Source organism: Diadema antillarum, unplaced genomic scaffold (assembly GCF_040938485.1).
Source record: "Diadema antillarum isolate AM-2024a unplaced genomic scaffold, OU_Dant_1.0 seq00000744_RagTag, whole genome shotgun sequence".
NCBI lineage: Eukaryota > Metazoa > Echinodermata > Echinoidea > Diadematoida > Diadematidae > Diadema > Diadema antillarum.
In genome coordinates, this window is record NW_027271641.1 from 511,564 (window position 1) to 530,027 (window position 18,464).

The following is an 18,464-nucleotide window of genomic DNA, read 5'->3' on the forward strand; positions in this document are numbered from 1 at the left end:
AAAACAGAAAGAAAGAAAGGAAGACAAACTGACATAATTTATAAACAGTGAATGGTCATTAGTGTGATGGTATAAAATTTCGCACAAAATGTCGACTGGTGTATTATCTAAAAAATTTATTTTATTCGAAGAGACCTACAATTGGTCTGTTTGGTTTTCTTAATCTTTACATTCATGTAGTCCCTAGGGGCCTCATTTTTCCCTCTTAACCCATTATGTGTCCAGGCACTCAGCTTTAACTTGTCAAGCTTTTTCATCAGCATTTAGCAGGGGCAGATCAAGAAATTCCGTGAAGGGGGGGGGGGGGGGGGGGCACAAAAATATTTCTGGTGCCACTTCCGGGTTTCATTTTTTTTTTTTGTTTTATTTATTTATTTTTTTTTTTACATACAATGAAAGGGGGTGTGTGCCTTGTGCGCCCCCCTCTGGATCTGCCACTGTTTAGTAATCCCACCAAACTTGACCAAGTTGTTATAGTTAGCAAGCCCACTCAAAAAGAGCAAAGTGCCTCAGTCCAATAAGAAGGCCAGAGTGACCCAAGAGCGATAAGGGTGTTGGGTAATCTCTATTCACTGATAATTAGCTTTCCAGACATCTGTGCCAATCAGTGAAAAAACAAAACAAAACAAACAAACACTACAGCCAGCACGGGGAGCGGAGAACAAACAGGAAGGGTTAATAAAATACAAGGGTCACCAACATTCACAGATCAAAATAAAGGAGGTTCCTAGAAACAATCCGGGAGAAACAGTACTTGTGTGTTACATGCATCTGAATAGGTGATTATTATTACAATTCAAAACCACAGACTTTATAATTCTCTTGTCAGAACATAAAGAAGTAGTTTCTTATTATTTATTCTCATTTCTTTTTTCAGAGAGCTTCTTGTAGAATCAGAGAGGACTAGACAGCGCTAAGGGTTTTATCAAGGATCAATGTCACACACACAGACTCACCATCTGGCGCCCTCTAATGACAGTTTCCAGCCAGACGAGGTCTAGCGGCTTGAACACCATGACGACAAACGTCCAGCCCGAGTCGTACTGATCCGCCTGCCTGAAAGCACTCTCGGGGTACGCCATGCGAAAGGTCGTCTTGTTGCCAACATCATGGGAATGGGCGACGACTGGGGCCGAATTCAGTCTAAAGGGGATACAAAAGTTATTTCAACATACTAAAAGACAATTAAGCAAATATAATCTTTTTATATTCCTTTTGATTAAAGCTCAGACTGACTCACTGTCTTTGTGTCAATTTTCTGAGAAGTGGAGATTTCTCATAAATTTTTGCAACTGTATTTGTAATTATCAGATGGCTAAACATGATATACGGAAAGTTTCGCACCACTCACAGCCATTTCATTACCAAACTTTCAAGATCTTACTTTAACCTATCAACTTCAAATCTAACCAATCTAGTTTTTGCATATCAACTTATCCATAAATAAGGTTTGCTACTCATCAAATAAAATGCAAATCGAATGAAAGAATCTGCATTCTTTACGTAAATTTCCTACCAGATTAGTGAAGGGTATCAAACCAAAAGAAAGAGTTCTTCCCACCCTGCCCCCCCCCCCCCCAAAAAAAAAAGTAAAATAAAATCAGAAAGAACAAAAGCATTGTTATGGTTTAATTTATTATCCTGGATTTCAAACCAAGCCCACATGTACATTCTTGTATAGGCTGGGGGAAAACACAGATAAATGCCATTTTAAAAGCTATTTAAGTAACATCATTTAACACTTACATGTACAATGATACTTTACTCATGACATAACAAAGAGTTTTGAAGATACATGTATCATTCACATGTAACATTAAAGGAGACCTCCGGATAATTTTCAGATTTTTACATTTGAACAACTATAAATTACTTATACTAAGGACAGAGTTTCAGAATTTGTGAGAATCGGGATGAAGAATTAGAATAATTTCAAAATTTGGAACAAATTGCAATGAACAAGGATGATGACATGGCAGAGTCACCATAAGAATGCATGAGTTGGGGCTCAAGGAAGCAGAACAAAAGAAGAAGGCATGCATAGATTATACACAGGTGAACTCGCAAGCAAGCGGTATTGTAATGGAATTACACTGCTACATTTCTGAAATATGTGAACCTGCTACGTCATCATCCTTGTTCAGTGTAATTTGTTTAAGGTTTTTCAAAGTATTGTTTCTCTGCTCAAGAACCACAATAAATTCCACAAATCTATACATGGAGTTGTCGATTTATGTACTACAAGATGTGAAATTATGAAAATCGTCTGGAAAGTCCCTTTAATAACATATATGAAAGGTTTATTTTCTTTGTCTTTTCAGCATCTTCGATCTCAACTACCTCTAGTTGCTAAAAGTGGATTTATGAGTTTTTGCATTCAAACTCCTCCTACAAACAACGCATTCATTGTCAAATTGTACTTAAAATTTTGTACACAGAAACTATAAAATAACTGACAACACCAAAGCATACAAGATAGCCTTGTGGAGCTGTCTTTCCTGCTATGGCATTTCAAATCACCATTTTGTCAAGACCTTTTATGTGAAAGGCCCTTAACATCATGCAATTATGGGAAAGACCCATGGACCTGACTTTGCATATTAAACTACTACAATTGTAGTTACCTGAACACAACATCAAAGTTATTGATAACATCGCCTAGGTGCGTTCTTGCTGCCACGCCGCCATTGCCTTGCACCACACAGCGCAGACAAGACTTCCTGGAAGAATAGATTTCACATAAATATAGAGGTTGTAGCATTCTCATCCAGCACAAGCTTCTGGTCATGGAGTATCAAATTCTCTTACCCTACAATTTGTCAAGATTTTGATGACAGTAATAAATTGAGTGAGTTGGAATGAAACCCCCTCCTCCTTACAAGTCTCAAAATTATGCAGATTCACAACTTTAAAGCAGTGCCAGTTCATTTGATTTTTTTTCTGAGTGTGAATGAGGCACCATCTTACACACTACATCCACTGGTTAATATTTACACTGCATGAAACCAACTAAGTTGCAACTTGATTTCTTTTTTAATGAATATACATTGCTTGTACCCTGCTGTAGTAATGTTTTGACTATTTATGATTGAAATATGTAAATACCATCCTTACCCCCCCCCCCCATGCAGAGACTGAAAACAAACAAACAAACAAACAAACAAATCATGCACGAATCTCCACTTTTACATATCTTGCTCTGATGACTAATGCATGTAATGCAAAAAGATTGGATGCACTAACAAAATCCTTATGTCTCAAGTTTGTATTTTTGAGTTGTTCCATTGCAAAAACAAGATAAACGGTGATTCGAAATTGACTTGAACAGGACATGTATGGAGATACTTACTCAGGCACACTGTCGGGCATACCGGTGTCTGGCATGTGCTGCAGGATATTTAGCACTGTGCTCTCTGTATTGACATGAAAAATGGGAAGACAGGTACAGGTGAGAGAAAAAGATTAGGAAGACAATTTACATCTACACTTAAGAGTTCGATTGCAAACATATCTTAAGCTCCATTTTCAAGCATTTTGAAGTAAAAAAATCCATCATCAGAAATGTAGCAAAATGAAACCTTTCAATGGATTCTTTACCTGTTGTCTAACATGGAATATGGTGGAAGTTCTGATTGAAAATATTGCACATTTTCTTATCATTTTACGTTTTTCGCAGGTTTAATCACAAATATCTCAAATTGACAAAAATGAGGTTACCCCATTTTTGCGACCAAACTCTTCAGTTGCTATTCCCAGAAACCACATTTGTATAATCTGATGCTGTATCTTTGCATCATGATTTTTAGCATCCTTTGCTAGTACTTCATATAACAGAAATAAAACATCCCTTTCATATGAGTCCTTTTTTGATCACACCTTTCTGTTGCAGGTTTATCAGTGACTGTAAATTCCTAACTATATCACTGACCCTTAGATTGGTGACAGTTAAGAAGACTACATCAGGGGCGTCACCAGCTTTTTTTCAAGGGGGGTGCGATTTTTTTTTTTTGACAGACATCTGGAATATAGGAAGCTCTCAATCCCTAGACTATGCCCTGTTACTGTTGTTGGGGAAACCATGGAGCTACTAACAGAGATTTACGCCTGTTAGTAGCTCCATGGGGAAACCAAGCGGGGAAAGGGCACTGGCGTAGCTTCATCGGGGGGGGGGGGGGGGGGGGGGGGGGGGGGGGGTGTTAGTCTGCGAGGGAGCGAGCAGGGGGGGGAGGGTGTGGAGGTGGCCGTTGTCCCCCCTCCCCTCCCACGGTGAGAACTTTTTGCATTTTGATGTTGTAAACGGTGCAATTTGATGCAGGCTTTTTGCGTGTTTTTATCGACTTGAAACAGTCCCACTTGTTTAAGGTAGCAGTACATTTTGAAGTAAATTGTTATTGAACAATTTGCCTATAAATGGTATAATTCAAATAAACTTCTAGTAATAATTCTTACACTAATGTCATGAACGCGACCGAGCCCGAACAAGCGGAACGAGCAAGGGGGGAGGTTGTGGGAGGGGGTTGTCCCCCTATAAATGGATTATGGAATGACGGTGTGAAACGACAAATTACTGGCAGCAATATCGGGAGAATGGCTTAACGATTACATGCGAGCGAGCGGAGCGAGCGAGCTTTAAAATTTTGACATTTTACAGTCCAAAAACTGTCGTTTGTAGCCATATTTTTTTGCTTTGGAAGTTAAGGGGGGCGCACCGGGCGCAACTGCTGGCAATTACTGGCAGCAACATCAGGTGAATGGCATAACGATTAAATGCGAGTAAGCGAAGAGAGCGAGCTTGACAATTTTGACATTTTACAGTAAAAAAACTACCATTTGGAGCTATATTTTTTCGCTTTGGAAATAAAGGGGGGAGGGGCGCACCGGGCGCAACTGCGGCAATTACTGGCAGCAACACCAGGAGAAATGCATAACAATAAATGCGAGCGAGCTATATGCTATATTTTTTCGCTTTGGAATTTAAGGGGGCACATCGGGCGCAACTCCTAGCAATTACTGGCAGCAATATCAGGAGAGCATAACGATTACATGCGAGCGAGCGGAGCGAGCGAGCTTGAAAATTTAACATTTTACAGTCCAAAAGCTGCCGTTCTTAGCCATATTTTTTTCGCTTTGGAAATCAAGGGAGGGGGGCGCACCGGCGGAACTACTGGCAATTACTGGCAGCAACATCAGGTGAATTGCATAACGATTAAATGCGAGCGAGCGAAGAGAGCGAGCTTAAAAATTTTACATTTTACAGTCCAAAAACTGCCGTTCTTAGCCATATTTTTTCGCTTTGGAAATTAAGGGAGGGGGGCGCACCGAGGGGAACTGCTGGCAATTACTGGCAGCAACATCAGTTGAATTGCATAACGATTAAACGCGAGCGAGCTTGAAAATTTTACATTTTACAGTCCAAAAACTGCCGTTCTTAGCCATATTTTTTCGCTTTGGAAATTAAGGGAGGGGGGCGCACCGGGCGGAACTGCTGGCAATTACTGGCAGCAACATCAGTTGAATTGCATAACGATTAAATGCGAGCGAGCTTGAAAATTTTACATTTTACAGTCCAAAAACTGCCGTTCTTAGCCATATTTTTTCGCTTTGGAAAATAAAGAGGGGGGGGGGGGGGCGGAGGAGCGCATGCCACCGGGCGCAACTGCTGGCAATTACTGGCAGCAACATCAGGTGAATTGCATAACGATTCAATACGAGCGAGCGAAGAGAGCGAGCTGGAAAATTTTGACATTTTACAGTAGAGAAACTGTAGCTATATTTGTAGCTATATTTTTTCGCTTTGGAAATTAAGGGGGGGGGGGGCGCACCGGGCGCAACTGCAGACAGATGACTGGCAGTAACATCATGGGAACTGCATAAGATTAAATGCGAGCGAGCTTGAAAATTTTGACATTTTACAGTCCCAAAACTGCCGTTTGAAGATATATCTTTTTTTGCTTTCGAAGGGGGGCGCACCGGGCGCAAAAGTCTGAGCTTTACTCAGAGCGAAACTGATGCTACGGCTAGAAAAGATCTTTAACCAAGTTATACAATGACTTTTGACATATTGCCACTACTGCATTCATACAAATGTTTGTCTATTCATGTTTATCACTGAGTTTTCAAAACATACTGACATCACCACTGGACATTTCTTGCAAAAATAATGGCTGAAAATGTCCATTAAAGTGACCTTTGACCTTAAATGGCTTTAAGTGTGAATAATCATCTATGTATTTCTAACCTGTGTGCTAAATTTTCAATTAAAATTTAATAATTCTAATTGAAGTAATTTCTGAAAATGCCTTTTTTTTCTTTCTTTTTTTTTGGGCCAAGGTACAATGACCGTCAACATTTTTAAGTACTCGTCTGAACAAATCATTATTTATCCTTATTCTTAGTATCATCATTAATTTCATCACAAATTAACAGGAATATTCGGAGTTAAAGAGAGAGGAGTTTTCTTTACATGTGCGCACATTCATTGAGGGAAGATTGGGGGGGCATGTGGTTTCTAACTTGCTGACTGACACGGCAATGCCCCATAATCAACTTCACCTGCATCCTTGAAGCCAAAGGGTACTGGCAGGCTCACGGCATTCTCCCTGTCCAGAAAGTTGGCATCGACAAAGATGGGGATCTCCGGGTCAAACCTGTCACAGAATAACAACAACACAAACATAAGTACGCATCATTCTCATTATAAAGCCAGATTCAAATGAGAGCTGGTTGTATCAAATGCAATACAGAATTATTTCTATTTCTACAATGTAACTATATACAAATGAGAAGCCAGTCTAATGTATAAAAGTAATTGAAAATGAACAGACTTTCTATAACATACAAAATCCAGGAGTATGATTTTGTTATATACATACGTGTACCTGTATGATGATCACTCTCAAGTGAAATCAGCATTAAACACGACAAAAAGCTCATTTTTGTGATCACACCAATTTAATTTACTATCATCAACAGTCATACTTTTTTTGGTCTGTTATTCAGACTGCTTTGATATCCACAAATCTGTTGCAAATAATTGTGTCTGCTATCATTAAGAAAATTGTATTCACGTCCATGTAGGGCAATTTGTCAATCAGTTGCAATTGTATTTCTTGTTGTGAACCCCATCTTTGAAACACGAACACCCTTTTCAAAAATCCACTTGACAGTACTGAATGAAATTGTCAAATGTTGCGCAGTATTATGGGTGTCTAAGCTAAACATTGTAAATGTGATCTGTGTCATTGACAGCCGTTTTTCACATGAAGGCTATTCACACAATATCCTTTCGCCTCCCACCTCCACCCCCACAACATGGCCTCAAGTGAGAGGCTGTAATTTAGAGAGTGAATACAGTTTAATGGACCGGCAGGTTCATTCAGGGTCATAGCAAAAGGGTTTGTTACATATAATGCTTGCTCTTCTCACTTCGTGTTTTCTATTGAAATTTGTTTGAATCTTGACTTTTTTTTTCTTTCTCTGTGTCAGTCTAGGACAATGGCAGGTTAGTGCTGACATTGCCAGGCAAGCAGGTCTACGATGTCAATGACACATGATGAGGTGTTGGGGGGTGAAGGGTGGTGGGTAGTTTCGAGACTGACGCATTTCCCCCCATTGTGGGGGCTCTCCTAACCCCATGGTGTAAATCCCATGCCAGCTTCCCCATCACACTCTTTGCACAATGTTGTTCTTCTCTTTATTTTCTTTTTTTCCCCACTGTAGCTGCATCTCACAAATTGATCTTTATTTCCTTAAAGCCATCGAGCAAAGCAAATCCTGTAACCAAAGTGAAAACAGAGAAAATCAGAACACAAATTTCTTCTCCCCTCCCCCTCCCCCACCCCTTTTATCACACCCAATGAGTAATCTTAATATTAAGACACGATGCATACTCACTACTGAAAAGATGCATTAAACTCACACAGTTGGCACTAGCCTTTACACAGCAGCCACCTGCCCCTAAAGACCGCTGTCTGTGTGTGTGTATGTGTGTGTGTGTGTGCCTGTGTGTGTGTGTGCCTGTGTGTGCCTGTGCAAGTGGTTACTATAGAAAAGTTTAGCTGTATGTGCTCCATCACCATTCTCCTCCATGGTGTTCATAACAAATCAGCAAAGCTTTTGAATTGCCCATATTTGCTTTGATCCCATAAACTGGGGTCCATTGAGCCGATTACTCAAGTGTCAACATGTGTCAGTTGGTGTCAATGGGCTCAAGCTGGGCGCTATAGTAATTTGGCTTCACTGCATATCATGTGCCGTGTCTAGGCTGCCAACATTCACAAGTATCAGAATCACGGAGATACTGTACAACATGCCATATGAGCAATCAGGAAGATGCCAGTGTGTTCGCTATGCATCTCAATAGGCAAAAGAATCCCAAAATTGACTTGAATATACAATTTTTAGGCAGACTCCTGCAGAGTCGTGAAGACTTGGCAGCTCTTGTCCTGTTTTCGCTGTTTTCTCTTTTTCTGTCTGTCTGTCTGTCTGTCCATCTCCCCCTTCCATCTTAAATAACCTGTCGAAGACTAGTGCCAAGTATACTCGGGCAGGTGTCCACAGGAAATGTGTGTTATAGTAAAATCAGCTCGTCCTCAACGGGTTGACATCAAAAACACCCTTATGTCAGTGGTATAGGCCTATTAAACAAGCTTTGGTCACACTGGCAAAACTTCGTGAAGTTTAACTTTGCACAGTGTGCGAAGTTTGAAAAGTTTTGTCAGTGTGATCATATCGTAAACTCCCATGATTACTGGCCATTTACAACATATATTAAACCCTCTGCAAACAGAACTCTTTGGTATACTACTGTCCAGTGGTATTGCACACAGGTTGGCGGTGCTGACTGAGGTGTCCCACTCTACCCAGGCACAACTTGTTTCTGTATTCACAACTCAGAGCCTTTGGAACAATAATTGAGTTCATCACAAAAACATATATGCACTAGGTAGTGTATTCAACAAATATCCTTGTCACACCAACATTGAAACTAGGGACTTTCTGACGTTACCGTTCTCCGTACGCATCCTGGAATCTTGTCCGGGAGTAACCAGGTCGGCATGTGATGTTTGATGACTTGTAGTACTTCCTGCGATGGAAGATAAATCACAGTGAAACATTTCTCTCTTATCATGATTTGTTTCAACATTCATCTTACAAAAGAGAGCGCTACAAAATGATTAAACAAGGCAAGTGCCGTAATTTGTCTCGCCCACAAACGTACACCTTTTTTTTGTTGTTGTTGTTCACAAATGGACCTATGGATCAAAAGTTAGGAGTCATAATTAAATGCACAGAACATTGGGCCCTAAAAGTTCATTGACCCCTGCCTGTGACCTTTGACCATGTGGTGACCATCAACTCCCCAAGGTACATCTGCCATCCAAGTTTGGTCACAAATAGACTTACGGATCAAAAGTTATGACCCATAATCAAAACGCGCCCTAAAAACTTGACATTGGACGGCGGACGGATGGACGACGGACGGACAGACGCCGCAGGCGATCCCTTAGTCTCCCTTCACCTCCGGTGGGCTCGACAAAAACCACATTTAAAATCAAAGTGCATTATTATCAACGTCTCGTGTTGCATTTTGTTGCAATTGTAACATCAACTTTATCAACAAATTTCTAATATACTTATGGTAGCATGCCATTTCAGAGTAACAAAATCTTTCTGTGGATTTATCTCGCAAGGAAAAAAAAAAGAGTTCATATTAATGAAAAACTATGAAATTGAAGCAAAGGCTGCAGCCTATCCCTCTCCACCCTCCCCTCTCCACCCCACCCCTCCCAAGCAGAGGCTGGACGATCCATGGCCGTGAGATGAAAATATCATTCAATGCTTGTGCACAACCAACCATGGGGACCAGCAGCATTTTAGCCCCTTCCAATGATCAATGACAATGCGAGCATCTTGCTTGCAGGGTACTGCACTGTAGCACTGCCCCTGCACGGCTAGAACCAAGGACCTAAAGATTGAAGCCCCCCTGGTCCAACACAACCGAGCTCCTCAAATGTCATGCAAAGTATAGCAAGTGGTCTCACCTGTCTATGGGGACGGCCACTGACGGCGGGGGATCCCTTTGGTCATGTCTGAATTTGCGCCGCCATGGACGCTTCCCCGATCTCCCAGCATCCTCATCTGCTTAATAAAGGAATAGTTTGTAGAGAAAATGTTCATAAATGGAGAAGACAAACTATTGGTAATTTGGAAGCTTGCAGTTCATATGACACCATATGTATAGAATGGATTAATGGTAGTCAAATTCCTTCTCATTTTGACATAGTACTGTAAAAGTAGAAATTTTCGCCGTGTTGAAATTTTCGCGCATTTTGCGCAACCCGAAACTAGCGCGAAAATAACAGCACGCGAATATTTTTGTTTGTCATACGATCCAGCAGTTGATGACTTGATTCCGGAATTAAAAACAAGTGAAACTCTTCTTACCCCATCGAGCGCGAAAAATTAGTCGCGCGAAAATATCCACTTTTACAGTAGTCTGATTACCTGTCTGATTATGCTTATTTTCTTGACACTAATAGCAAATGATTTCTCAAATACTTCAACTTGACATTTAGACTATAAAGAGTGATGGCCTTGTGAATACAATACACAAAATGTCACAAAAATTCAAATTTTGCTTCTTGGTCTAGAACTTGAAGGGCCTCTGGAAGGAGTGACTGGTTACGTTTAACACAACTTTTTTTTTTTTGACTTCCTGAAAACTTATGTTTCATAGACATATGGTAAGTTCTTGGTTTATGAGTTAAGACTTCCCACTTTCCTACTAATTCTAACTTCAAAATGTATTAGTCAGCAGTCCCTGAAACAAAAATGTTGTGCTGAATACAGATAATGGGCATGTAAGTCATAAAACTACCAAAACTTTACATCTAAAACATCCTCAGTGAAATTGATTTTAATAGATAATCATAACACATAAAGTTATAATCATTGTGACAACATTCAGTTCTCAGTGTTATATAAACTTTACTCCAATGAGGGAAAGTCTTCAGCATCAAAGGTTGACCCAAATTTTATGCTACTTCAACACAGTGCACATCACATATTAGAAAACAAAAATAACACCAAGTTAGGCTTTTATTTATCTTGTAGTTAATAAACAAGTTGTTACAGATTAAAAAACTATAAATTATGTAAAGGCAACCTGTTTAGCATTTGTTTGGAAATGATAACATAAAAAAAGATATGACAATATAGCTATATTACACATAATATACAAAAATTAGATATTATGAAATATCATGTCAAAAAAAAATTAGGTATCAGTAAGGGTGCAACTCTTTCCATAACATTGTGCAATTAATAGTACCATGAAAATGAATATGATAATATTCAGAAAACTGTTACGCCCAAGTTCATCTGCCAAGCTTTCCTGGCAGATATTCATGAGAAGAAAGGTACATATTTTCTAGTCTCGTTATTCCATTGTACTATTATTTCATTCACACTGAGAAGCATATTAAACAGAGATTAGGGATTAATAAGAGTATAACTGCAAAATCTTGGCCATCACACAATGTTAATTTCAGACCCTGAAATAAAAACACGAGTGTGCAGCACCACCATTACTGTGTATAAAATCACCCTGAACAGGTATCAGGTGCAGTTTGTGTGAGTGGTTGGAAGGGATGTTAATTATCACAGACCACACAGATATACATGAACTCAGATATGTTGTGATATATATAAAGAGAGTAAACAAGCAAGATAAAATATTCACAGTGCATTGTTTACTTACTGGCAGCTGCCTTCTATGTATGTACCTACATGCGATATAGTGGAAAGATTTGAAGTAAAATTTTTCTGTTTCTGATATATAGAGGGTCACACATGTTCGTTAACCCTTCCTGCGCCAGGGACTTTGAATAGTGTGTACAATATGCTATGGGGTTTTCTGTGTATCAATCAATACTCACAGCACACAAAGGGGTTAAGAACTACATGCACATTGTATAGCTTTAAACCGAGCCGCCACGTTTCCCTGATTCTGGGAGTCTCCCTGAAAATTCACCTATCTCTTTGACAAAGTATAGTGTGACAGCTTCCCTGAGTTTTAGCCTTTAGACACAAATGTAACACAAGTTTGGGGATCTCCCTGAAAAAAAAATCTGGAATCTCCCTGATTAATAGATGTACAGGCTTGTATAAATGTTAACAGCCCTAGCTGCTAGATGACGCATGGCATTTAATTCAGCATTTTCCCCATCTCCACTTGCTGGTGGTGTTAAAGCTATCAAAATTCTCCTTTCATGCTATTATTTGCTTTTGATTCATCTGACTATGACTGCAAGCCTGACATAATAAAATTTCAGGATACACATCAATGCTGTCACCAGGACGAGTGAGTATTATATATTACAGTGATGGGACACAAGCAGAGAAGTCGTATTTCATCTCAGAAATATGGTTCACAGGAGGTGATTGCAGCCAATTGCATATAAATATGAGAACAATCAACATTTTATCAAACACTTTCATATAAATTTCAAATAAAGATTCTTCAACAGCATGCAAACACTATCAAACAGGGCAAACCATTTCATTCAAAACTCAACAAGCCAAGACAAGAGTTCTCAAAAATCTTAGATTGAATGTAATATCTTAGAAATTAGTGTATACATCTGTTTATAGTGTTCAAGTCAATACATCACTAAACAAATAAAAAAAAACATTCAAATAAAGTAAAAAAATGTTTCACCAAAAAAATAAAAATAAAATGTGATCTTCTCAACTATTCCCACTACCTATTGAGCAAGTGATGTAGAGAGTTGAAGAGGTATGGCATGGAAACTACAAGGCTCTACATGCAATGATTGAAAGTCAGCATGTACTATTGAAAAACACTTGGTATAAAGTACAATATTTAGCAAACAGTGCGTCAAAAAGTCTAATTACAAGCCAAATGAGAGACAATTGTTCTCATATCAAAAGGGTCCACAAAACTTATGAAATAATCTGTGATGATTTTTTTCTTTCCCATTTTTATTGAGGCAAACCATATCACATTTTAACTACAGAGCTTCAAATGCAGTTGCTGAGGGTACATCATTTTACAATGTCTTGGAGCTCTGCAGCCCTCCTTAAAAAACAACTAAAACCTTTTTAATAATTTGCTGTCTGTTGTTCATATAAAAAAACCTGTAAATTCATACAGTATATAATACAACATGTGATTTGCACATATTTATAAAATTTCAATGTGACTTTGAGCTTGATCTTCTTCCTGCTTTACAATACTTGAGTTTCAAATAGACTAAAATACTGAAATCATTTGTAGCATGGCGCGCATGTAGCTCCATGCGTGTAGCAGAAAACAGATTAACCAGATGCTCTTCTTATTGGTTATGTAAAGTTGTCTCTGTAAGACATACTGCAAGGATTTCAAATTACTTGTAAATGCGATAAAATGGAAAAAAGGACAAATCTTATTACATAACATGGCTTCCACACAGTTTTGTCTTTCCCCTCCTTAAAACCTTACCTCAAACAGGTAAATAATGAGTCAAGTTTAAAATGAAAACATATATCTGTCCCTTCTTTAACTTTGGTCTGCCCTTTTGAAATATATGCCAGCGGTAAATTTCCCTGCAAACGAAATCTGCGATGGAAACACTGACTGACACTGAAGTGTATCATCTTGCGTTAAATGTACTCACCCATCAGGCCGGGTCTCCGACGCGGCTTGGCGCCCGGGTTGTAGGCAGCAAGAAGTGAGGCGTTCTGGTTGCGGCTGTACTGGAGCAGCATGACGTCCGCAGCGAGGACCAGTATGCACACCAGGATCAGGTAGAAGAGGACCCGCACGACGCTGGGAGCTTGGTGGTCGACGACGCGGGCCATCCGCAAGAACCGAGCCATCGTTATGTCGCTGGTCCCACTGAATTCCTCTTCTGATACAAAATGGTCAATTGCTGAGACTGAACAAAGGGTACTCAAATAGCACAAATGTTCTCTCTTCTGTATTAGAAATAAAGTTAATGTGTATAATATCATAAAATCCAACATTCCAGAAACTTTACACTGTAGTTTCAGTGAAATGAATGACAAAAACATAAATTAGTATTTTATGTCATTATATTACCACAAAGTTTGTTTTTAAAACTATTTGTCCATGTAATATTTCATACTGTCACACAGGACAGCTGAGAATAGCGGTTTCAGCATTCTTGCATTTTCATCAAGTGTGCGTTTGATCTGTATTATTTCTTCAATTTTCCTCAATTTGCTTCTCATCAAAACTATCACACAAGCAAAGAAACAAAGCCTACCATCTACATTACAATAGCACACATGAAAATTTGGCAGGCTTTACTTTCCTGCCAGTGTGATTGTTTTGAATAATGAAAAGCAAACATAAGGAAATTTGAGGAAATGACATGCTGTACTTCTTTTCATTCAAGAGTTATTTTTATGCCTCCGCAACGGAGTGGCCGGAGGCATTATGTTTTCGGGTCGTCCGTCCGTCCGTCCGTACGTCCGTCCGTCCCGTTTTGTTTTTGTCGATATCTCAAGAACCGTGTGGTGGTTTTACATCAAACTTGGTATGAGGGTATATCCTTGGGGGATAATACTTTGTGTGGATTTTAGGGTCGCAGGGTCAAAGGTCAAAGGTCACAGGTTATTTTTTGAAAAAAAAATTGAAATTCCATGTTTTTCTCCATATCTCGCAAATGGTTAAAGGTATCTTCATGGAACTTAGTATATATGCTTGTACTGATGGGCAGTGATTATCTAGGGAAGTTGGGGGTCATGGGTCAAAGGTCAGGGGGTCAAAGGTCGAGGTCAACTCCTCAAAATATCACTACTTTCCTTAAAATGCAATATGCCTGAAGGTTTTTTTTTTTAAACTTGATGTATGGCATGTATTACCCAATATATATTTTTGGGGAAGTTTCTTGCCAAAAGGTCAAAGGTCAAAAGGTCAAAGGTCAAGTGAAAGTGCTAAATTGCACTTTTTCCTCCATATCTCGAAAGTAACTCAAGGTATGTATCATCATGAAACTTACATATTTATGCATGTTCAACTTAACAGTGATTCTCTTTGGAACTGTGAGGTCAAAGGTCAAAGGCCAGGTTAGATAATGCTATTTTCCCATTTGATACTGAAATTATACTTTTTCTCAATACCTTGAAAATTACTCAATGCATAAACTTATAAAAGGGTCAAAAGTCAAGTAAAAATCATCAGTTCCCCAAATACCTGCACTCTGACATTTTAATCATTCATCCAATTGAACCTAGTTCTAGGAAAGTGAACATTCAGCACATTTGTGTCAAACCTGTCATTTTAATATTTTGCCAATTGTGTGAAACTGACATCACACATTGTCAAGACATGGTACTATAGACCTATTAGGAGAACCATGCATTATGGCGGAGGCATATCAGTAGCCGTAGCGATATTCCTAGTTCGTTATATATTGATCAATCTAAAATATCTGAAAAAAAGGAGAAATAGAAGCCAACATAAATTTACTTTATGCCTTTTGCCATGAGTGCAGACAATGATACACAAACATGATTCATTGACAGCACAGTGTGTTCCCCCCAAAAAAATTACAATAAACCGGATTTCTGCATCAATAACTTCCAATATGATTAAACTATCTGCATGCTGTTTCAGGGTTTTACAATATAATATCTTTATAGCTATATTTTGTAGAAAACCCCATTCAATTTCGTTAAGTGGTCACAGAGAAATGTGGATCGTTGTAAAGCGAGTCATGGGTCTGATTCTTCCAAATTATAGCACTTGGATGCTCTTGGAACTGCATATTAATGTATGAACACAATGGACAGACCTTGGAGGGAAGGGATTCCTGATATGCTCTACGAAAATCCTCATTTCTCTTTGACCACTCAAGCAAATCGAATGCTCAAGGTTTTCTGTAAAATGTGGGTACTAAGTTATAGTTTCACACCCTGAAAGTGCTATGTATATTTGGATTGATTCACTATTTTTAAAGTTATTGGTGTGGAGGGTCCCATTGTAATTTTTTCTGAGACATACAGTAGAGTGCATTTAGATGCATTGTATTTCCTCTTTTCAAGATTCATAGAAAAAGAATTTGTAATTGATGGCACTCTTACCTTGCTGTCAGAATGACCTCAATAAAAATCCACTCCAGAAAAATTGCTATCACTGGGCCAGTCAGCAATCCAGCTTCATACTCACAGCATGAAGTCAGTCAGCCTCCTACACAAGAAGTAAATGGTACATTATACAATGTAAAAGCAATTATTGCTACACATACACCAGGTGTAAATGGCATAAGTCATGTATGACTGTCTAAAGGCAAAATACACATACACCAAGTGCAAATGGCACAAGTCTTGTATGGAGGCACACTAAACCACATGTATACGTATGTTATAAATGATTCAAAATAAATGCAGAAATATTACACACACACCAGAGCAAATTATGCTTGTAGAGAAATAGAAAGCTAATTTCACATACAATTTACATGTACACGTTTGTACCGTACATGTCACATGGACATGCTGTGCATCAACATCTATTTCCATCTACAGTAGTAAAGTAGACCTAGTAAACGGAACAAGCCATGCATGTATACTGCTCATTTTAAAGTAGGCCCACATCAAGTGATAAATTATGATCATGGGTCGTAGAGAACAGCTTCAGGAATCTTGAACGGTGAAGACACCGATCCTTGAGTTTCCAATGAGTTTCGTACGCTGAATGCATTTTCATACTCCCCCATGATGGATCGTCCTGGATTGAGGAACCAGCGTGCCAGTCTAGCGTGAATGATGATCATACCAGAGACACAACAAGAGTTTGAAAGACAAGTGTGCATTGTCCTATAGGTAATTTCAGCATGAATAGCATGACACTTGCAATATGTCTCTCTCCATCTCATCTCTTCTCTCACAGCTGCTCTCACTACATGTATCTCTCATATGACCAGCATCTCTCTTGCGGAAATCGCTTTCTCCTCGCCTTCGGCTAGTTGATGGCATCTTCCCTCGACAAGAAGAAAACATGCTAAATTGAAACATTCCCCACAATATCAACTGTAATATACAGCGTAAATTGGCCTAACTTTAACAAGTTTGGAATAGGCAATGGAAATTAAACCTACCCTGCACACTTGACTAGAATGGGCTAGAATGGTCCAGCCATGTGCTATACTCCAAATAAAAGGTGGTCTCTAAAACGTTGACTAGATCTTTTCTCAATGGCCAAGTTTGACCGACTATGCTCTACAGTACCACCAGCTCCAGTCTCTCCACTCCCTTGGGTTTCTTTCTCAAACAGGAATTTCATCTTGCTGATTCAGTCATTTTCCACAAGTGCCTACACACGCACACACACATGCATGCAATAACCAAGACATGATTACTGTTTTTGGCTTTTCCAAATAACCACTAAAGCCACCTGTGGAAAGAGTAGTATGTGTTTCTAAGCAGTCAGTGCATCACATTCCTATCAACAAGACACCAACTGATCACAAGATGAAATGGAGAAGTCACGCGAGAGAAGAGGGAGAGGGAGAGATGGGGGGGGGGTTAGGGATGGAGAGAGGAACTAGGAGGAAACTGGGGAGAGATTGGGAGGTAGACGACTGAAAAGTGCATTGCTTTGTTTGTTTTGCTCCGTTTCTTCTTTGGCCGTCGCGCCTGGACGGATCGCTGCAAGAGTGACGCGGATCAAGACGCCCGACTTTCCAGGAGGCAGCCAGAAACTGGAGCAAAAGGAAAGATCACTAATCCAGGTCTGAGAGGCAGCTCTCTCCTTCCATAATGGCAAAATGTGAGTCTAGCCTGCACTGCATCCTTTTTGGACAACTGGATGCATCCTTTACATCTGTTCCCTTTTCTTCTGTTCTTGAAGTGTCTTAGTATCATTCCATGCCATACTCATAACACAGAGTCTTCAGCTGATGAGAAATATAAATTATATAATTATTATTCAGATATAAGCACTATAACGAGGGGATTTTTTTTCTATTTTATTTGGTTGGTGGAGGAGTCAACTCAGATAAGCACTGACTGCATAATACTGTGACATTTTCCCATTGCATGCTGATATGAAGCTATCTCTGCTATTTAAAAGTTTACATTTTGTGCATCAGTAGCAGACTTATCATTTGGAGACACAATCTGTGATGCAGAAAGAGTTGAATATTGCATTGAACATTGACATTTGACACGTTTAGAATAAAGCAACCATTTCCAACTCAACCTTTGTCAGTCACACCTTACTACATATACAAAGTATGCATTATGTTTTTAAACTTGGCTCAGCTAATCTGTGGTAGAGGTTGCAGAGAATTGTCAGCTGCCCACCAACGGATCCTCCCTACATGTCAGGGATCTTTGAGGCATCCCTGGTACTTAGGAATAATTCCAAATGTCTGGGAATTTGGGGGAGAGGTGAGAATCTAAGCCCCAGACAGCCTGCCCTCTGGGAAATC

At 39.4% G+C, this 18,464-nt stretch overlaps 1 protein-coding gene across 1 annotated transcript in view; it reads right to left on the reverse strand.

Annotated features, from left to right (window-relative positions):
* Nucleotides 1-18,464, reverse strand: part of LOC139738476 (CMP-N-acetylneuraminate-beta-1,4-galactoside alpha-2,3-sialyltransferase-like) — a 28,987-nt gene that overhangs the window by 3,251 nt on the left and 7,272 nt on the right. Inside the window, exons 2-9 of the mRNA XM_071649102.1 lie at nt 16,114-16,219; nt 13,680-13,913; nt 10,044-10,140; nt 9,008-9,085; nt 6,553-6,647; nt 3,350-3,413; nt 2,625-2,720; nt 957-1,143 (exon numbers count right to left, since the gene is read on the reverse strand). Of these exons, the coding sequence (XP_071505203.1) occupies nt 957-1,143; nt 2,625-2,720; nt 3,350-3,413; nt 6,553-6,647; nt 9,008-9,085; nt 10,044-10,140; nt 13,680-13,881 (819 nt within the window). The 5' untranslated portion in view covers nt 13,882-13,913; nt 16,114-16,219. The remainder of the gene's footprint in view (nt 1-956; nt 1,144-2,624; nt 2,721-3,349; nt 3,414-6,552; nt 6,648-9,007; nt 9,086-10,043; nt 10,141-13,679; nt 13,914-16,113; nt 16,220-18,464) is intronic.